This window comes from Dendrobates tinctorius, unplaced genomic scaffold (genome assembly GCF_039654945.1).
Source record: "Dendrobates tinctorius isolate UK_male_01 unplaced genomic scaffold, ASM3965494v1 ptg000016l, whole genome shotgun sequence".
NCBI lineage: Eukaryota > Metazoa > Chordata > Amphibia > Anura > Dendrobatidae > Dendrobates > Dendrobates tinctorius.
Genome location: NW_027361684.1, coordinates 9,490,672 through 9,513,124, shown reverse-complemented (window position 1 = coordinate 9,513,124; position 22,453 = coordinate 9,490,672). Strand labels below are relative to the sequence as shown.

The 22,453-nt window shown below is 43.5% G+C and overlaps 1 protein-coding gene across 3 annotated transcripts in view; it reads left to right on the top strand.

Moving 5' to 3' along the window:
- Positions 1 to 22,453, top strand: part of SSH2 (slingshot protein phosphatase 2) — a 260,325-nt gene that overhangs the window by 18,495 nt on the left and 219,377 nt on the right. Inside the window, exon 2 of one of the 3 annotated variants that reach the window (XM_073565425.1) lies at positions 9,476 to 9,611. The exons of the other annotated variants lie outside the window; for them this stretch is intronic. Within the exon in view, the coding sequence (XP_073421526.1) occupies positions 9,582 to 9,611 (30 nt within the window). The 5' untranslated portion in view covers positions 9,476 to 9,581. The remainder of the gene's footprint in view (positions 1 to 9,475; positions 9,612 to 22,453) is intronic. 3 annotated transcript variants of the gene reach the window in all.

The window sequence follows — 22,453 nt, the reverse complement described above, 5'->3', positions numbered from 1 at the left end:
AAATGTGATGCAAAAATCTTTGTAAAAATAAAGCTTTTTAAATGGATTTTTTCTTTTTCCCCAATAGTTAAATTCAGAGCCCCCCCTCCATGTGGAGAAAGAAACCACACCATGTGAAGTACTGTATGTTTGTGTTTCCGCTTAGCCCGAGTGTGTGTGTATATAGTGATTTTTATTTTGGACTTTCCTCGTCAAAATCCTTGTTCTTGATGGGTTTTTTTTGTTTTTATCACAAATTTTATCTGTTTTTTTATAGCCTGTGATTTTTTTTTTTTTTTTTTTTGTCCACAGTATTTTTTGCAAAACTCTGAGATTTTGCTGAATGGAGGATATCATTCCTTTCAGTGTTTTTCACTCATTGAAAGCAATGGGTGATGCAAAAAAAGAACCAAAAAAAGTTGAAAAATTGCTCTTTATTGTGCCAAAACCTGATAAAGTAGAATCTGATTATTTTTTTTTTTGCATTAAACATTATCCACGTGCACAGGAGACAAATGTACGCTGACAAAAATGCAACAAAAACCAAGAAAAACCTGCTTTTTTTTTTGAGGCAAGTTTCTTGCTGCCAAAAGAGCAGGTTTTGCCTTAGGGGGGAAAAAAAAAAAAACATCAAAAACGCATTGTGTGAACATAGCCTTAATGAGCCTGATCTGCGGGATCCAGTGATCACTATGAGAACACAGATTCCCACTGCCATGTGTAGGGACAGGATATGACGTGAAGCATTCTGCAGAAAATGCTGATTCATTAATGGCATATTTTATAATCATGTAAAGCTGTCACTATATGTGTTCATTAATTACACGTACTACAGCAGCCAATTCAGTTGCTAAAGATGTAAAATGAATGCTTTATGACTCATGCCAGCCTGTAGTACTCTTGGCGCGTGTCCTGGATTTTCATCATTATTATTTTATTTTTTTTTTATTTTTTTTTTTACATGGAGGAGTGAGAGCTTTGCCAGAGAATCCCTCAGTTTCTTCTACTTTGTGACGCGTCGGTATCTGCTGTGATTTTACAGAGGAATATTGTGTAACTATCTAGACTCTTGCAGCAGATCTGGTTGCAACTTGTGCACAACTTATCTGTGTGGTGTAACAGGAGCAAGAAAATCTCAGAAAAGCTGCGTGTACACGCGACTCTATGGGGGCAGTATATTATGTGGAAACAGCATAACGTCCAGCAAAACCCTGGGCACGTAATTGGGCACGGCCTCTATTAATCAAGATACTCGATGGGTTTGGTATGATGGCGCTGATAGTGATATACTAGTGCTGAAGCCTCTATGTCCAATGTTAGACCGGGCCCAGGAGTCACATTGGAGGGACGTCACGTGGGGTCACAGAGTCTGAGGCTATGTGCCCACGTAGCATTTTAAAACGCTCACTAAAAACCGGACTCCTTCCCAGAAATCGCGCGTTTTTTTCTGCGCGATTTCACCGCGATTTCACCGCGATTTCACCGCGATTATGATCGTGATTTTGCCGTGATTTTCGCGTGCGATATTCAAGCACTTTCCAAGCGATTTGAAGCATCGCTTGGAAAGTGATTGACAGGTTGGTCACACTCGTCACACATAGTGTTTGACAAGTGTGACCAGGTTTTTACTATTGAGGCCGCCTATGCGGCATCAATAGTAAAAGATAGGATGTTAAAATGCTAAAAAAAATAAAAAAATCGGGGTATATTTACCTTCCGGCGTCCCGCGCTGCATTCCCGGGCCTAAGCTTTCCCAGTAATGCCTTGCGAGACCTGTGATGACGTTGGTCTCGCGTTGCTATAGCGATCTCGCGAGACCACGTCATTACAGGACCTTGCCGCAAGGCATTACTGGGAACGCTTAGGCCGGGAATGCAGCGCGGGACGCCGGAAGGTAAATATACCCCGATTTTTATTTTTTTTTTTTATTTTTTATTCTTTTTTTTTACAGGGGTATGGTACCCAGGGCCTGGAGGACAGTCTCCTCTCCTCCACACCGTGGGTACCAACCGCACATGAGACGCTTAACTTCCCACATGGTGGGCATAGCCACATGCGGGAAGTAAGCGATTCTCATGCATTCCTATGGGTGCGGAATCGCGGCAATTCTTTGCGATTCCGCACAAAAGAATGAGCATGCTGCGATTTTTTCCGCGATGCGATTCCGCCGCGGAAAAAAGCGCAGCATTAGCACAGCATGTGCGGAATGCCATAGGGATGCATGGGGGGCGTTCTGTACACGATTTTTAAACGTTTTCGCGCCGAAAATCGCGGCAAAAACGCTTAAAAATCGCTACGTGGGCACACAGCCTGATGAAATCAAACGGAGATACAAAAAAGCAAACGTAGTTAGAATAAAGACTTCATTGTCTCTATGGGATCCCTATTATCAGTTCATTTAAACGTGGCCATGATATGTCCATGTGCATGAGCCCCTAACCTCTGCTTTATTTTATGAGCACCTTTTTACCTTATAGTGTAATATCGCCCTGATCCTGGAATTTTCTTTATTGGACTGAACTAGTAATTAATCCACTTTGGACAAGAAGTGATGTGACTCCGGCCTCGGTGATGTCACACTGGATCAGCTGCGGTCTTGTAACTACTTGAACAATCAGATGCATGACTGCCTTTAGGGCATGTAGGTGCCTATCTAATTGTGTGGGTATCACTGGAATGACATGTTTTTTGTTGTTTTTTTCTTTTTTCTATTAGATCTGGATATTATTTCAATGTTTATTCAGAACCTGTTCACTGTTTTCTATAAAGCAAACATTACGCACAAAACAAATAATAAAAATAATTACTATAAATATTAAAAAATAATATCCAAGCAATTTCTACTATAATCTCCTCCTTCCCTTTTTTTTGGTTTTATTTCTTTTTATCATATTGCAAGTAAAACTGAGATATAAAGTAAAAAAAAAACAACACAAATCGCTATATCAGGACATCAGCCATGCCCTATCGCGTTCCCCTTCTTCCTTCACATTGTCCTGAGTCTGGCAGTAAGACAACTTTCTCCAGCAGATGTACACTGTGTACAGAGCCTGAACGGCTCTCCTCCGTATACTTGAGTAGTGGGGGCTACCAGGGTACTGCAGCTAAACGCCTATTCACATCAAAAGGAGTTGTTACTCCAAAGAAAGTGCTGAAAAACGTATTATTTACACTTTGTAGAAGTGAGTCCATAACTGTCGACCACACGGCTTCCTCTTGGCAGACACATACCACCAAAGAGGCATATGTTACCAATGGGCAGAGGGGAGTAAGCCAGTCCAAAACCCTTCTCATGGGATCTCAACACAATAATTTGGCGCCGAAACTCAAAAATCCCCTGTCCAGAATAGATAGAATCAGTTTTTGTGTGTAGGACTGTACCTCCCAGTGGATCCTTGGAACGCACTCTGTTGGGCCTCATAAAAGTTCTGTATCATAAATGGCCCAGTAACTAATAAGTGGTGCTGATATTATAAATTGAGGTATTTCTAGGAATCGCATAAATGTGATTCTTTAGCTTTGGATAAGACAAAGGGTAGCGCTCCCGTACAGTAAGTCTTCCATGCTGCGAGCCCTCTGGAATGCAGTTACCAAGAATCCCGACACTGCGATGAATAGAAATGGCTGTTTATCCACGATCGCAGCGTTACAGTAAGTGAAGGGTGACATTTAGCTGCTGGTCTAGATGGGCGACACAGCTCTGCAACAGCGCAAACACTGTGGACGAGGTTTTCAGTGACCGAGACCATCACAGTATGAATCGCCTAATGGTGGGATGAGCTAGGGATCACTGTGTGTGTCTCTGCTTTTAGTCACATGAATGAGGTCCATGTGAGTACAGTAATCATCCAGCTTTACTGTAATAGTAAATCACTGCAGTTATCACCAATTTACAGCCCCCAAAGTGCACAAATTCAGCCCACAGACAGCTGTCACGTGGCTGAAGACCATGTTGGGTGATGGACCCCCTTTGACTTTAAAGGCGTTTCTCCCGTGGTATTCGTCATTTTACTCTTTATAGTTTTTGGCTATTGCTTGTAATAACGAGCGCTTTTGCAATTGGATGTTTCTAAAGTTTCAGCCATTCTTGTGCTGGTAATTTTTTTTTTTTTTTCTTTAATTTTCCTGTTTACAGCTTGTCTCCAAGGAGACCGACCACTATTGCAGTCTAGTTAATAAGCCCTGCTTTGAATCTGGCAAAGATTAGGAGGTGACAGAGCGCTCCAGCAATCCTGGCCTGTGCTTAGAAGCTCCATAGAAAAGTGCTTGTAAGCACCGTGCATGTTTAGTCACCGCTGCTAGACCGCAATAGTGGTCGGTTACCTAGGCAACAAACTATATGCAAGAAAAATGTTACTATCCTAAGAATGTCTGAAAATGTATAAATTGCAAAAGTAGTTTGAGGTCCCAGTGGCCAGACACCCAGGTCTTTCTAGTGTAAAAATGTTTGAAATGTCACTAAACTTTTCCACAGTGGGAAGTTGCTGAAAAAATTCACAATTTTTAACATTTTTATGGTTGTCCCGGGCCAGCTCCGATTTGTTTAGAAAAGTGGGCAGAGTTCTGATGGAGCGTGGCCAAGTGTGCACTGCAAATTCTTTATATTTGACATCACAGACGTGAAATAATTGCGACTGACATGCGTGCAAGCCCCTGATTGGAGTAAGTTTGTGGCTATGGCATATGACACTCTATGAATTTGGTGCCTCTTATACCCACTCGCTGTTCATTAGGCTGGAGTCACACTAGTGTATGTATAAAAAAAAAAAAAATTGGTCTGATGTTGACCCAGAGAAGTAATGTGAGTGTCATGCGAATATCAATGCGCAATTTCTCAACTAGCATCCATATGCAATGCGTTTTTAACATCAGATTTTACATACTGTAATTCTCTATGTAATTTAATGCTAGTTTACAAACGAATAATCTGGAATACAGAGAATAGGATAGATGTCCTGTAGATATTTAATGTCACAAGTTCCCTACATATAATAAACTAACACCATTTAGTGCCTTTCATATGTCATTAAAGGATGTTTAGCCTTATTTGACCTAGTAAAGATTTTTTTGTTTTTTTTTGTAAATGACATAGGGTCTCCCTTATTTTTAATAACCAGCTAAGAGAAGACAGACAGCTGGAAGCTAGTTTTTAGTCTGGGAAGGGGCCAATAACCTTAGAGCTTCCCAGCATATTAATATCCACTCATAGCAGTCTGCTTGGCCTTTACTGATTATTAAAAAGAGGCCAGAAAAAAGAGGGTCATTCCTACTCTTAAAAACTGGAAGAGCCGAGGCTGTGGGCCATTTCTGGGGTAGTTGAGGGCTGGTGTTATTTTTCTGGGAAGGGGCTAATAATTATGGACATTCCGAGCCTATTAATATCAGCCCACAGCTGCCTCCTTACCTCTGTTGGTTATTTAATAATAAGGGGGACCCCACGTTTATATACACATATATACAGCAGGGCTGTGGAGTCGGTGCTCATTTTGGTGGAGTCGGTATAAAATGGACCGACTCCTAAAATATATATTAAATTGGGTACCGTAGTTCAATGCAGAATGTGCAGAATATTTTTTCATAGGAATTTGGGAAAGTTATGAAATGTCCTATAAATGGCTGTTGTATTCCTTATCTAAGGCTACATTCACACAAGAACAGGTTCTTGCTACTGTAGCGGACAATGCTTCTAACATAAGTAAAATTAAACTGATGACTGAGAGTAATGAACAACAGCTAGAAGAAAATTTTAGGATTCAGTATGTTTGAAATGGAAGGCCACAGTGCTGTTCATGTAACTGAGGAACAAAGATATTACAACAGAAGAACAGCAAAATTATACTTTAGAAATAGATGATCTTGTTGAAGCTGCTTCAAAACACTTTCATATTCATCACATTCGCTGTGTTGTGCACACGCTGCAGCTGGCAATAAGAGATAAGGCCCCGTTACACGTATCAATGTCTCAGCAATCCCACCAATGATCTGACGTGGATGGGATCGCTGGGACATCATTAGCTGATCGCTGGTGAGCTGTCACATAGACAGCCCAAGCAATCAGGACCAGCGAGCAAGCTGGTTTCCAATGTAAACAGCGGGTATCTGAGGTCAGCGCGGCTCTTAGTTACCCGCAGTTACCCGATGCCCGCTGGCCAGTGGGAGACCAACGATCAAAAAACGGCCCAGGACGTTCGAGTGCGATCAGCGATACCCGGCAGGAGGGCCGGTCGCTGATCCATGTCACACACAGCGATATCGCTGTGTGTGACGGAGCCTATAGTCTGCGAGAGGGACATGCTGGAAATCTGATTGGAAAAGTGAGGAAATTGGTTATTGCCGCCAGAACCCCTAAAATTGATTCCATCTTGAAGAGACGTGCTGGAAAAGGGCAATTGTCGATCAAGCCACTCGGTGGGGCAGCACTTATTTAATGATTGAGCGATTGCTTGAACTAAAACCGTTTCTTATAGATATGACGAACCCTCAGGTAACCCTAAATGAAGGTCAATGGACACAGGTGGCTGAATTGAAGGAATTGCTTAATCCCCCATTTACAGTGACTAAAAAATTACAAGCTGAGGATTTAACTCCTGGCATTTTCATAAGGGATTGGAAGAACTTGCTATTTTGCCTGTCCCAAAGATGGCATTTCTGCTTCAATGAAACGGAGAGAGACACAGCTATTGGAAAATAAAATTTTTCTGGCAGCTGTTTGTGGACCCGAGTCATCGTATATTGCTTGATGATCAACAGCTTACTAAAGGAAAAGAAGCTCTGACTGAGGTAGCAGTTGGGATGAGTGGCCTACAGGAGGACTGCCAGGCGCAAGAGGACTTGGGTCCTGACAGTGCTACTGCTGCCATATCTTCATCCTCATCAGATGAGGCGTTTGACTTTGACAAGTATTTGGATGCGTTGCTGCAAGGAAAAAGATTTAACGCCGTCTCCTATAGCAAGAAGATTGACCATATTTCAGCAAAATGTTTCACTTGCTCTCAAAGAAATAGAAAAATTCAACCGTTCATCAAAACTGACTGTGCATGAGGCAATTCCTTTATACCCGGAAATTGTTAGAGATGTTGCCCATGTGGTTACGACTTTGCCTCCAACCCAGGTTAGTGTAGAGAGGCTGTTCTCTGGCTTTAAAATTATTAGGTGAGATTTGAGGTCATCTATGAATGAGGATCTGATGGAGGCAATTCTATTTCTTAGGACAAATTCATAGACTGCACAAATGTTATTTAGTATGTTTTTGTTGAAAACTGTTTTTTGCCACTTACATAGTTTATTACACAGTGATAGATATAATATGTAATCGATATTCCATAGTGTATTACATATTTACAATTTATTACAGTTTTTTGTGTTCTAAAGTTGTATTCCAATAAATAGATATTATGTTCTATCTAAATATCTTGATTATCTAATATCTAAAGCTCAATGTGTGTATGGTATGTGCGTGTGTATGTCCGGGATTGGCATCCGCACCGTCGCAGCTGCAGCCACAAAATTTGGCACAGTCACACGTCTGGACCCCGAGTGCGTCCTAAGCTATGTTGTGAGGCGAAATTTTAACCCCGCGCGTTCCAATTCACCAAACAATTTTGCCCCTATCTACATAATGGGGAAAAAGTGAGTGTGCGCATCAAGCCCCGCACTTCATTATGATGTCACAATGGTTGCCATGGCGACGCTGATTCATCATAGGTTGCAATGGGGACGTTTATGTCATAACGGTTGCCATGGTGATGATTATGTCATAATGGGTATATGGGCATTGGACTAAGGGATGGAGGATATGTATGATGGGTATATGGGCACGGGACTATGGGATGGAGGATAATTATAATTTGCTATAACTAACCACAGTTAGTTACTATGCCCGGGCAGCACCGGGCTCTTCAGCTAGTTGTATCATAAAAATGATTAAATGTCTGTTCACATTGTACTACAATAAATTTTTCACTTGAATATAAGCAATATATGGAGGAGTTGCAGGTTTAGCTTACCGACTCCACAGCCCTGATATACAGACGCAAGACACCAGTATATTTCACTGACCTATTTCTATCCTCTTGGTTTGTAAATTGTCTGTAAATTTATTCTATTTGACTGATTGATGAGGTTTCCTTTGAGATGTGTGCATAAAAATCTGATGGCTGAACAAATTTTTTTTTTTTTTTAAATTTTTCTCGCCCCCATTGACTTGCACTGGCAAGTGTGAACCGATTCTCACAGACAATCGCAGTCTGATCTGAGCTGAGAATCTCGCAGATGAGCACTGACTCATTTACTAACCTTGGTCTCCATGCAATGTGATGTTTTCTCGCATTGCACTTGTCCGATTTATACGCCAGTGTGAGCGAGCCCTAAAACTGAAGTACACAGCGCCATAGTGACTTGTACATTTGTCTTTTGTGCACATCAGGCTTTAGAGCATAATTAGACGCAGCAAGAAAAACCTGACTGCGCCTTCCGCATTGTGTGAGCCTAGAGAGGCTATGAAGTGCTGCGGACTATCGCTGTGTCTCCGGTCATAAAGCTGAGCGCGGTCCGAGCCGGATTAGGATTGCCAGTGGGATGGACTTTGGCTTGATCGTTCTGGTCGCTAATACTTGTCTGCTCTCCTAGAAATGATTATTGTGCAGATCTCATGGTGGTGGTGGCATTGTTTATATAGAAGGTGAGTTGTTTGCACAGCTCTAATCTCTGTCATTAGCTAGGCGGGATACCCCTTTATCGCCAGCACCTCCTATTACTTCTCTCTCTCGTGCTGCAATCCATATAAAGAATGTTGATAGATTTTTGCATGAGGCAATGGAATAAAGGCCGGACGTCACTGACCCTTTATTGATTGAGCGATATCAGACCTGCTCACTATTTGTGATAAAAGGAATGAATAATGCGCGTTGCTGATAAATAACCGAGCCTCCATTATAGCTAGTATGGAGAATGCTGTAGCCTACAACTCAGATCTATATGATTGAGCAAATATATGTTTTTTTTCTTTCTTTGTGGATTTTCACAGCTGCTTTCGTTCGTTGTAATTCCAAGAAATCGGCAGAAAAATCTACTGACAAATCCTTTGTGGGAAAAGTCTGTAGCATGTGAATTGTTCTTACCAGATGACTTTAAGGGCTTGTCTCACTTAGCAAAACCATTTTTTTTTTTTTTTTTTTTTCAAACCCCATATTGGGGAGTTCTGGGGACCAGTGCATTCCACAGACAGCCCATTGATTGTAATGGACACTGTGGAAGCCTTATTTTCCCAGTAGTGGCACTGCAAGGAAATCCAATGTAGGCTGAATCTGAAGTTGGGGAACATTCAGACTAGTGAATCCCCCCCGCTGCATGGAATCAGATCGGCTGTTGTTTAATAACCTGTTTAGACTGATCACACTTCTCTTGTACAGAACAATCTGCAATGGATTGTTCTGTGATTGTTCAAAGGTTTTGAACCTTCTTTTTTTTTTTTTTTTTCTTTGTGTGAATAAACTAGTGAGCGCCCTCCAAGTAGAAGCCTCCTGAAGAATGGCCAGGTCCCTTTGACAGCTTGGCGTCTTTGGACACTTGAAGCGTTTAAACGAAGGCTCACAGGACTGAACATGATCAGCAAGTCATATTTACATTGCAATGTATACTTTCTTTTTAGCATGTAGCGCTTTAGCACGCGGGTTTACAGAGCAGACCTGCCTGAACGATGTCTTGTGCTCTTGTGATTTACCTTTACTGTTTGGTGTCCTCGCAGATTACCCAGCATGGATGCACATTGTGGTCCAGTTAATAACCAAAGGGATTTTTTTTTTTTTTTTTTTTTTTTTTTACAAGTAGGGTTTGTCCAAAACCGAGATCCCTGATAAGCTTGTCCTTTCACTGCAAATCACCATGAATTTTATTTGGCTAAAATCCGCTGTACATTACAGTAGCAGCGTAGTGAATAGGATGGTACTAAATCTCATTCACGTGCTGCAGAGGAAATATGACGCACTGGATGTGAAATCTTTAGCATCTTTTTATCCTATAATAAAAAGCATGAAATTTGGAGCAAATCTTCATCATTTCTGCAATTAAACCTGCCGCAGAAAGGTATGAGAGAACATCCATAAAGCTTTGCTCACACTGAGGATGTTGAGACATTCCAAAACTTTTTCTTTTTCAAGCAGAAACCGTTTCAGAATCCGATCCTTTATTTATTTTATTTATTTATTTTTGTTTCTTGACATCTAATGTGAAACCATTATGCAGCGTTTTGGAAGCCTTTCTACACTTTGTGCTCCTGTAGCATTTGTATTTGACACTGCCTAGTTTGGAATGGATTCTATAATGATGCACTTCAATGAGTGAAAGCACATGCACCTTTTTTTTTTTTTTCTTCCCTTTATCAGTCTTTAAAAGTCTTTTCTGAAAAAAAAATAAATGCTCAAAAACTCTTACGTTTAAATCACAAGTGTATTTCCCATAAAATCGATATTGACACGTTATTCTTATTTGAAGAGTATGTTTGAGTGAATCAACTAAAAAAAAACCAAACACCTCAAACACATTAAGGAATCATATTTACATCAGTTATTGTTGTCATAAAGCACATTTGTTGATTTCCCCAAACCATCTATGTACATGCTCCCATGCATATTGTCAGCTGTTCAGACCCATTAGCTGTTTTGCACATATTTAATATATTTAGTAATGTGATTCCACAGAAGGTCTCGTGGTAAACTGCACCTGATAGATATTAGTAGAGGAAATGTTGTCATCAGAACCTGACAGATGTGCAGCCTTCGGCTTGTGGATTCCCAGTATTCCTATCTCAGCATACTGTAGATGTTACATTTGTACTTTTTTTTTTTTTTTTTCATTTGAACACACTTTTTCCTTTAAAGGGAACCTGTAACTTGATTCATGTTGCCTAATCCACGGGTAGCATGAATGGGAGCCGGGTTGCACGATTTTGGTCAGGTATATTTCTCTGAAATGCTGCTTCTCATCTGGTGCGGAACCCTGGACTGCTTCTTCCCGTAAAGCTCCAGATGATTGACAGGTTTCGTGTACGAGTATGTGTGATGTGGAGAGACCTGTCAATGAACCGGAATGGTGCAGGGGGAAGCCAGCCAGGGAATTACCGTAATCAAGCTGGTATTGTCCAGGATTGATAACTTGATGACTTGTTTGTTTTTTTCTGGACAGCTTATCAAAAATTCACAATTGGTTAAATCATTTTAAAAATATCATGGACGCCTTAAATTTTTTTATGGGCAGGGCAAAATAGTGTCCTATTTTTCCGGCCTATCCTGGAATTTCTGGACAGTTTGCAACCCAGGTCTCGTCTCTGGATTACGGTTAGGTCTTTAACCTATATGCTCCGGCGTGTAATCGTGCAGCAGGGTCTTGATTCCTGCTGCTCGGGCTTTGGGCGTGATTGATAGATCAGGTTTTTGTTAAAGAAGCCATTAACAAATTTGGAAATCCTATGAATCTTATTGCTGTTGAATCCGTGTCATGGATGTGATGGGATAACATCCTTCCCTCCATATCACCCAGCTGCTGTCTATTATATGGAAAAATAGACCCTTTGAAATCAAGGCTTTATTTTTTTTTCATTTTTGCTCAGTTATGTATCTTCGACTACTCTCCATTTTAACCACAGCTGTGTTCATGGCATTTGTTACAAGTATTTTCATGACTTTTCCCTATTGAAATCAATGGGGGCTTCACAAACTGGTATTGCACAGATTTCTAATCCAACATGAATTTACTATTTCTGGATCTATAAAGTGCCTCAAATTTGCAAGAAAGCACTTGGAAATTTTTGTTCAGATCCATTTGGAGTATTTTTTTTTTTTTTTGCGCTCTCCTTCCTTCTCTGCTGCCTCCCGGCTGTGTATGTGGGTCTTATGATGGAAGCATGTGAGAGAGGAGAGCACATGCAGTCAGTTTTTTTTTTTGTTGTTGTTTTTTTTTTTTTTTTTTTTTTTTTAATTTTATTTTTTTTCCTTTTATCTCTCCCCTTCTCAATTAAGCTTCCTGAATTCCGGGCATCAGATGAGACGGTCCCTCCAGTATAAAAAAAAAAAAAAAAAAAAAGTCCTCGTTAATTTTATTCAGATCTGCACTGTTTTGTTCACTCTCTGCTTCAGCATCATTACGTAGTCCATAACTTTGGAAATATTGCACAATTATTAGAAAAGAAAACAAGCAGCTCTTTTTACATCCGTGTAAAAAAGACCCAGCTGTAATAATAGACTTTTCCAATGGACAAGAACTGGGAAAAAAAAAATTAAAGTGGTAGACTCCTCTTTAACAATGGTAATAGTGAAGAGGTTCTTGTAAAAGTAAGCAACATTGGAACTTTACTTGTTAAAAAAATCCTCTCTCTGCTCTCAAGAACTGAGATATTATTAATCCCATAGTTTAAAGCTTGATGCCAAGGTTACAAGCCACCTCTGAGGTGACCGATTTTTATTTTTTATCTTGTTAGTTAAGGCTTGCATTCTCTATACAACTTGCATATGCTGCTTTGAATCCTTACTAGTCTGGAGCCCTTGTGCTTCTCTGAAGCTGCAGAAACAATGTGGCTTCTGCTTGGAACATCGGAGATCACACAGCTCGGGCCAGTTGGTCCCAAATTTGTCGTCCCCCCCCCCCCAAGGCAAATGGGAGGCTGGATGTACTCCTGAAAATTAAAAGATGAGACCACCCCTTTAGAGAAGAGTCAGACTGTCGTATAACATGGACGAGGAGCGCAATGCAATGATCAGACTGGCTGTTGGCTCTCCCAACCCGGAGTGTGACAACATGTATTTCTATGCAGCCAACACGCTCTGGTCGGGAGAGCCGACCACCAGTCCGAGCTTTGCGTTACGAGGATCGTCCAAGTTATATGGCCATCTTGCTCTTCCCATAAAGTAACTGTCAGCACAGAATAACGGTCTCGGTGCTTCATGGCTGGGCCAATCATTTATATACCCCTCCCCACCTACTGTATCTCCACCCCCTCTTCTTTGATTGACAGCTCTGGCTTAATAGAGCAGAGAAGGGAAGATATTGATGGAGAACAAGCAGGTGGAAGGTGTATACAGTCCCTTTAAGGCGAGGATAGTTTACTAGCAGTGGGAAAATACTGTAGCAGGAGAGATCAAACGGAGATCCTGTTTTTAATGGGGTTTTCCAAAAAATCAAGACGGTCACCAGTGATCAAAATAACTCCTCCTCCTCTATAAAGACCTGTCTTGAATGGATGGGAGGTGCAGAAGCAAGGACACTAGATAAATTCTAATGAAGGGGATCACTTGTGGGTGACTTCCACCATTTAGGCATATCAGGAGCTCTACAAACGCAACATTATACCCGCAAACCATTCCATCAAAACCTGCTGTCTAAAACGTAATTCTTTCTCTTCCAAGCCGTGCCATGCGCCGTAACAGTAGTTTTCCCCCACATATGGGGTATCAACATGTGCAAAAGAAATTGCACAACAAATTTTGGGGTCCATTTTCTCCTGTTATCCTTGTGAAAATAAAACAAAAAATTGGGTCTAATGTAAAATTATAGTGAAAAAGTTATTGTTCATTGATCCCTTCCATATTACTTAAGTTTCTGTGAAGCACCCGAAGAGTTAATATTATAAACTTCTTGAATGTGGTTTTGAGCACCTTGAGGGGTGCAGTTTAGAATGGCGTCTCTTTTGGATATTTTCAGTCATATAGGAACTACAAAGTAACTCCAAATGTGATGTGGGCCTTAAAATAATAAAAATGGTTTTGGAAATTGCTGATCAAATTTTAACCCCTCTAACTTCCTAACAAAAAAAAGGTATCAAAAATTGTTTTTATGTAAAGTAGACCTATGGGAAATGTTGTTAGTTATTAACTACATTGCCTACAAGTAGTATTCAACCCCCTGCAGATTTAGCAGGTTTACACATTCGGAATTAACTTGGCATTGTGACATTTGGACTGTAGATCAGCCTGGAAGTGTGAAATGCACTGCAGCAAAAAAGAATGTTATTTCTTTGTTTAATTTTTTTTTTAAATTGTGAAAAGTTTATTCAGAGGGTCATTTATTATTCAACCCCTCAAACCACCAGAATTCTGTTTGGTTCCCCTAAAGTATTAAGAAGTATTTCAGGCACAAAGAACAATGAGCTTCACAGGTTTGGATTAATTATCTCTTTTTCCAGCCTTTTCTGACTATTTAAGACCCTCCCCAAACTTGTGAACAGCGCTCATACATGGTCAACATGGGAAAGACAAAGGAGCATTCCAAGGCCATCAGAGACAAGATCGTGGAGGGTCACAAGGCTGGCAAGGGGTACAAAACCCTTTCCAAGGAGTTGGGCCTACCTGTCTCCACTGTTGGGAGCATCATCCGGAAGTGGAAGGCTTATGGAACTACTGTTAGCCTTCCACGGCCTGGACAGCCTTTGAAAGTTTCCTCCCGTGCCGAGGCCAGGCTTGTCCGAAGAGTCAAGGCTAACCCAAGGACAACAAGGAAGGAGCTCCGGGAAGATCTTATGGCAGTGGGGACATTGGTTTCAGTCAATACCATAAGTAACGTACTCCACCGCAATGGTCTCCGTTCCAGTCGAGCCCGTAAGGTACCTTTACTTTCAAAGCGTCATGTCAAGGCTCGTCTACAGTTTGCTCATGATCACTTGGAGGACTCTGAGACAGACTGGTTCAAGGTTCTCTGGTCTGATGAGACCAAGATCGAGATCTTTGGTGCCAACCACACACGTGACGTTTGGAGACTGGATGGCACTGCATACGACCCCAAGAATACCATCCCTACAGTCAAGCATGGTGATGGCAGCATCATGCTGTGGGGCTGTTTCTCAGCCAAGGGGCCTGGCCATCTGGTCCGCATCCATGGGAAGATGGATAGCATGGCCTACCTGGAGATTTTGGCCAAGAACCTCCGCTCCTCCATCAAGGATCTTAAGATGGGTCGTCATTTCATCTTCCAACAAGACAACGACCCAAAGCACACAGCCAAGAAAACCAAGGCCTGGTTCAAGAGGCAAAAAATCAAGGTGTTGGAGTGGCCTAGTCAGTCTCCTGACCTTAACCCAATTGAAAACTTGTGGAAGGAGCTCAAGATTAAAGTCCACATGAGACACCCAAAGAACCTAGATAACTTGGAGAAGATCTGCATGGAGGAGTGGGCCAAGATAACTCCAGAGACCTGTGCCGGCCTGATCAGGTCTTATAAAAGACGATTATTAGCTGTAATTGCAAACAAGGGTTATTCCACAAAATATTAAACCTAGGGGTTGAATAATAATTGACCCACACTTTTATGCTTAAAATTTATTAAAATTTAACTGAGCAACATAACTTTTTGGTTTGTAAGATTTATGCATCTGTTAATAAATCCTGCTCTTGTGTGAAGTTTGAAGGCTCTAACTTATTTGCATCTTATCAAACCTGCTAAATCTGCAGGGGGTTGAATACTACTTGTAGGCACTGTATATTGTGTGACAACTGTCTGGTTTAAGGGCATAAAAATGAAAAGTTTGAAAATTGAAAAATTTTCGCCAAATTTCCGATATTTTCACCAACGCAAGTCATAACGAATAAATGTTACCACTATCCTGATGTACAATAGGTGACGAGAAAACATTTTCTGAATCAGTGGGATACGTTGAAGCGTTCCAGAGTTATTACAACATAAAATGACAGTGGTCAGAATGATAAAATTTGGCCTGGTCATGAAGGTGACAACAGGCTTGGAAGTGATGGGGTTAAGAGTGTCTAACATTTTTGCAGAAATCTGGGGAACAGGCAAGTAATACAATATGACAAAATGCGCTGTACACGTCTAATAAACCCTCAGCTGATGAGATCTGCTATAGAGCCGCCTCTCTACTGCTCTCTTCCACTCTCTTCCGAGTGTCTTGCCTTTTTTTGGCTTCAGCAATGTAGTTAATGGCAATCTATTGGTAGGTTTTTGCTATGTAACCTGAAGGCAGCATGATGGGGGTTAAACACTGAATTCAATTGTCACTTATCTGGCTGTGTGCTGTTTACTTAACAGTGAAGGTTTTATATCACCAGGACATTATCATTGCTGTGATTAGCGGGCCCTTGTCTGCCTTGCCCCCTCCTGTGATAAGCAGCTCACTGTCAATAGACCATGTATATGCAGGGGCAGCTTTCTGAGCTCTGCTACATGTTAGTTCTAAGAACTGTGTCAGAACTGCTGCTCCCAGTAAATTAAGTGAAACATCGTTGGATTCAGGGTGTCTTTGCCTATATTATGCAGCTGTCAGATGAAGTAGCAAAAACCTGGTGACAGATTTCCTTTAACATAATAACATTTTTGCAAAACTAAGGCCGGTTTCACATTTGTGCTTTATAGTGCAGCGACGGCCTGCGCACAGCCGCCGCTAAGCCCCCCCCCCCTTCCGGTCATCGCCGCCTACTAGCGCACATGGATGCTTGCGATCTGCGCACCCTATCTTTAGCATAGGGTGCGCAGATCGTACGCTGGCCGTTCGCTTGCAGGGTTTTGCCGTGCGCTGCGCACTTTTGAAGGTGCGCGCCGAAATGCAACATGCTGCGTTCGGCGCACACGGGCACACCTTCAAAAGTGCGCAGCGCACGGCAAAATCCTGCTAGCGAACGGCCAGCGTACGATCTGCGCACCCTATGCTAAAGATAGGGTGCGCAGATCGCAAGCGTCCATGTGCGCTAGTAGGCGGTGATGACCGGAAGGGGCGGGCAGGGGGCGGGGCTTAGCGGCGGCCATGCGCAGGCCGTCGCTGCGCTATAAAGTGCAAATGTGAAACCGGCCTCAGTGTGTTTTTTAATGTTTTTTTTTTCTCTGTGAGTTTGCAATATTTTATGGCAAAGGAAGCCACAATGCCAGTACATGTGAGTGCATCCTAGTTTACACTCATTTACTTGCCTAATTACTGGCTTTACTGAGTTTGCGTCATTCTGTTAATTACAACAACTATAATAGGATACACATTAACGTCACGCACTTATTAAACTTGGTTAAGTAATTGATTCTGAATGATAAAGCAGATACAGGTAGGAGATATGTACATATTTCTATTAGTCATTGCCTTAATTGACACTTCATTATAGTGTTATTAATGGGAATCTGTGGTGATGGAGTTTTCTATTGTAATTATACTCTAAATATCCCATAATACACCATATGGACATAAATATTGTGCTCCTTCCTACACATTACACTTACAGAAGCTTATATGTCCTATCATTCTAAATCCATAGACCTTAATATGCGGTTGGTCGACCCTTTCCAGCTGTAGCAGTTTCCGCTCTTTTGGATAAATGGGGAAAAATTCTCACAGACACAATTCCCAGAAGAGCATTTGTGAGGTCAGACAGTGATGTTGGATGAGAGGGCTGGGCTCGTGATCTCCTCTGTTTTAGTTCATCCCAAAGGTATTGGATGGGGTTGAGCTCTGTGTGACCAGTCAAGCTCTTCTGCACCAAACTCCCATCAGCCATGTCTTTATGGATCTTGCAATTGTGCTGTAACTGATAAAGTCCTTCCTCCAAACTGGTTCCACAAAGCTGAAAGCTACCATTCTCCAAAATGACTTATGTTGAATCATTAAGATTTCTTTTTACTTCAGTAAAGGGTCCTAAGCCAAACCATGAAAAAAACCCAAAACATAGGACTACCTCTCCTACACCAAACTTTACACCTCTCACATTGTGGTCAGGCAGTTGATGTTCTCCTGGCATTCACCAAACCCAGACTCGTCAATCAGATGTCTAATGAAGAAGCTATGATTCGGCACTCTACAGAAAGTTTCCACTGCTCTAGAGTCCGATGGTGACGCCATTATGTCACTCCGCCTCTTTGCATTGTGCTTGGTGACCTAAGGCTTACATAGTTACTCGCCTATGGAAACCCATGCCATAAAGTTCCTGACGCACAGCTTTTGTGCTGATGTTAATGCCAGAGGCGGTTAGGACTCTCCAGTTCAGTCATAGATGGCCCAGTAGACTGACCGATGTAGTCCTCATTGGTGTATGTTTTTATGTTTAGGATAGTACATGCAGGTCTATTTCCTTACTGGAAGGGGGTGGAAAAACTGAGTGTGACTTATGTCCATTATGAAGTATGTTCATGAAATACATATGCAAGTAATTTTCATAGCGGCGTGAGAATGAATTATAAGCGGTCAGCGCAACCACAGCCGAGAGCATCTGATTAAAAGTGTCTTGTTATCGGCCTGCGCTCCGCTCGCAGTCTGAGCTCTTAATAACCTGTCTGATTCTCGCAGAATAAAATGCCCTCACATAGGGATTGCCTTGAAAGCGCTCGCCTTGTCTCCTAATCTGATATTATGGTCTCTGCAGTCCTTTGAAGTTTCCTCTGCCAGACAAATGTGGCTGCATCGCTCCCTATAAATATAATTAGACCAGGAGAGAGATTAATTGAAAAACTCTGACTCTGGCATTTCATTAGAAACTACTTTGCTGTTGTAGATTGTCATGTATCGTGTGCCTGCAACTTTTTCTTCTTTTATTTTTTTTTTTCTCATGAAAATAACTTATTTTTTCATTATAAAAGGAAATTTATGACTTTGGAATCTTATATGGCAAATGTCCAAGTGAGATTATTTCTATATAAAATATATATGTTGCCCCCAGAGACTTCCTCATTTCCGTGACATCCATGTTACAATATGTTCATATGGGGTATATACAGATTGGATTTCGCAGCATTGGAGATCATAAAATCTTGTCCAAAAGCTGGGGAGAAAATCCACCAAATAAATTGACAAACGCTGCAGACTTGATATTTTCCCTACAGAGCTCTTCGCCCTCTTCTACACTGTCCCTGAGCTGATGCAACTTTGCTGGTTTTTCAGGAATTATCTGGTGATACTCACTTCTGCGTGGTGCCGATGATACTACAACCGGGACTGTAGAGTCAGTCGGAGTAAATTATGGTGGAGTTGGTATAGAATGGACCGACGCCTAAAACATATGGTAATAAATTGGGCTCAGTAGTACAGTGCAGGATGTGCGGTAAATGTTGTTTAAAATAATTTTGGAAAGTTGTGAATTGTCCTATAACTGTCCTGTTCCTAATCTAAGGATCTCGGCTTTTAGTTGAGATGAATCTGTGCTGAACTTTATGCACACGCTCAGTAGTGACCAGTGCTGTGGAGTCAGATGAGATGAATCTGTGCTGCACTTTATGCACATGCTCAGTAGTGACCAGTGCTGTGGAGATGTAGATGAGATGAATCTGTGCTGCACTTTATGCACATGCTCAGTAGTGACCAGTGCTGTGGAGATGTAGATGAGATGAATCTGTAGATGAGATGAATCTTTATGTACATGCTCAGTAGTGACCAGTGCTGGGGAAATGTAGCTGAGATGAATCTGTGCTGCACTTTATGCACATGCTCAGTAGTGACCAGTGCTGGGGAGATGTAGATGAGATGAATCTGTGCTGCACTTTATGCACATGCTCAGTAGTGACCAGTGCTGTGGAGATGTAGAGGAGATGAATCTGAGCTGCACTTTATGCACATGCTCAGTAGTGACCAGTGCTGTGGAGATGAGATGAATCTGTGCTGCACTTTATGCACATGCTCAGTAGTGACCAGTGCTGTGGAGATGTAGATGAGATGAATCTGTGCTGCACTTTATGCACATGCTCAGTAGTGACCAGTGCTGTGGAGTCATAGATAATAATAATATAATAATAATCTTTATTTTTATATAGCGCTAACAAATTCCGCAGCGCTTTACAGTTTGCACACATCATCGTCACTGTCCCTGATGGGGCTCACAATCTAAATTCCCTATCAGTATGTCTTTGGAATGTGGGAGGAAACCGGAGTGCCCGGCGGAAACCCACGCAAACACGGGGAGAACATACAAACTCCTTGCAGATGTTGTCCTTGGTGGGATTCGAACCCAGGACCCCAGCGCTGCAAGGCTGCAGCGCTAACCACTGAGCCACCGTGCCGCCCAGATGAGATGAATCTGTGCTGCACTTTATGCACATGCTGTTACACCGCTCCGCCATACTCACCCGGCCTCTGCTCCCACGCCGCAGTCGCCCTCCGCTCCCTCGCCGCAGCCTCTCTCCACCCGACGGCCGCAGCGGTCACCTGAGACAGGCCCGCGACCGATGCCTTCCCTGCATGCTATGCGCATGCGCCATAGGCCGCGACCGCGCCTCCTTCCTGCTTCTTATGCTCCGGCTGTGGCCTGACCCGGAAGCACCTTTGGACCAATGGCTGACCAGACGGGGCCATATCAGGCCGCTTCCCCCTGAGGGAGGCGCCTGATCGTTGTGTTTCCTGACACTCTGGCCTCGCTCCATCGTGCACACTCTGCTCCTGCAATTCCTGTCTCGGCTGCTCCTCACAGCAGCTTCTCAGTCCTGCTACCCGTGTTCCTGGTTACCTAATCCAGTCCTGCATTCAGTATTCCTGTCGTCCTACTCCAGTCCTGCCTTCAGTGTTCCTGCCGTCCTACTCCAGTCCTGCCTTCAGTGTTCCTGCCGTCCTACTCCAGTCCTGCCTTCAGTGTTCCTGCCGTCCTACTCCAGTCCTGCCTTCAGTGTTCCTGCCGTCCTACTCCAGTCCTGTCTTCAGTGCTCCTGCCGTCCTACTCCAGTCTCAGTCTTACTCCGGTCCATCCTGAGCCGCCCCTCTCGGTACCGGCTACCGTGGTACTCGAACCCCTGGGCCTGCTCCTAAAGGTCCCTGTATAGGGGTCGGTTCCACCTGGCAGCTCGCCCGGGGTCCCTCAGTGCCATGGTCCAGAGGGTCCACTCTCGGAGTTCCCGCTCCTGACCACCCGCGCTAACAGTACGATCAGGCCATGGACTCCGCCGGTACTACGGCTGCTACCCAGAAAGAGTTGCTATTCCTACGGGAGAATCAGGGGCGCATTATGTCAATCATGAAGTCGATGGACACCCGTTTGTCGGCCTTACAGGTGGCCGATCCTGGAAATGCCACTCAGCTGGCCAGTCTCCCAACAGGAGCTGGGTCAGCAGCAAGATACTCAAACCCACATTTTGTCCTACATGGCCTCCTTTGATAGTCGCTTGTCGGCCCTCCAGGCTGCAGCTGCAGTGCCGACTCCTCCCCCTGCGTCTACTGCTCCTCCAACGCCCCGCCTCGCCAAGCCGCCTCGTTTCACCGGGGATCCCAAGCTCTGTAGGGGGTTCTTAAATCAGTGTAGTCTCCACTTTGGCTGCCGCAGCATTATCCCTCGGACCGGGCCAAAGTGGCCTTCATCATGTCCCATCTGGAGGGAGAGGCCCTATCTTGGGTAAACCCGCTCTGGGAACGTGACGACCCGGTCGTTTCGAGTCTCCCGGTTTTCCTGGATACGTTTCGTAAGGTTTTCGATGAGCCGGGCCGGTTAGCCTCTCTCACTGAGTCACTCTTTAACTTACACCAGGGCTCTCTCACGGTCGGACAGTACGCTATTCGCTTTCGCACTATTTCCTCCGAGCTCGGCTGGAATAACGCAGCTTTGGTGGGGGCATTCTGGCGCGGTCTTTCTAGTAAAATAAAGGATGAACTCGCAGGTCGAGATACCCCGTCCACCTTAGAGGACCTTATCTCGCTGGCTACCCGCATTGACCTGCGCTTCCTGGAGCGAGCTCGGGAGTCAGTGAGAGACAGGCGCTCCTCCAGGTCAGTTTCTCCTTTCACTCAGTCGGCCAGCTCACGTTCAGTCGGATCTTCTTCCCTCTCTTCGGGTGAGCCCATGCAAATAGATCATCTCAGGTTGGCCGAGTTACGTCAGAGAGAGAGACGGGCACAAGGTCTGTGCCTCTGTTGCGGTCATTTGTCACACTATATCCGCACCTGTCCTAAGAGACAGGGAAACGACTCCACCTAGGTCAGGTAAGAGAGGCCTTCCTAGGTGATGATGATGATTCCTCTCAACCCCTTACGATTTCTGTGCTTTTGGTTTCAGGAGGGAGGCGTGGTTCCGAGGTGGCCTACGTGGATTCGGGCTCAGCGGGTAACTTCAGTCGGCCGGAAGAGGTAGACAAATACCATATTCCTGTAGTCACTCTATCTAACCCAATTCAGATCGCCACCGTGGATGGCAAACCGCTACAGGTGACCGTCACCTTGGTCACTGAAGAGGTGGAATTGCAAATCGGAGCCTTACATCGAGAGAAGATAGCCTTTTACGTTTTACCTAAGCTCTCTCACACCATTCTACTCGGTCTTCCATGGTTAAGGACTCATCAGCCTGTTCTCGACTGGTCTTCTGGGGAGATACTCCGCTGGGGGCACCCGTGCCAAGCTCGCCGTCTGACTCCTGTCCGCCTGGCGGCCGCTCCACGGTCACCTCCAGACCTCCCGGGTCTTCAGCTTACAGCTCCTATGCCAATGTTTTTGATAAGAAGGAAGCGGAGGTCCTCCCTCCACACCGGCCGTTTGACTGCCCAATTGAACTTGTTTCTGGTTCAACCACCCCAAGGGGCAGAATCTACCCTC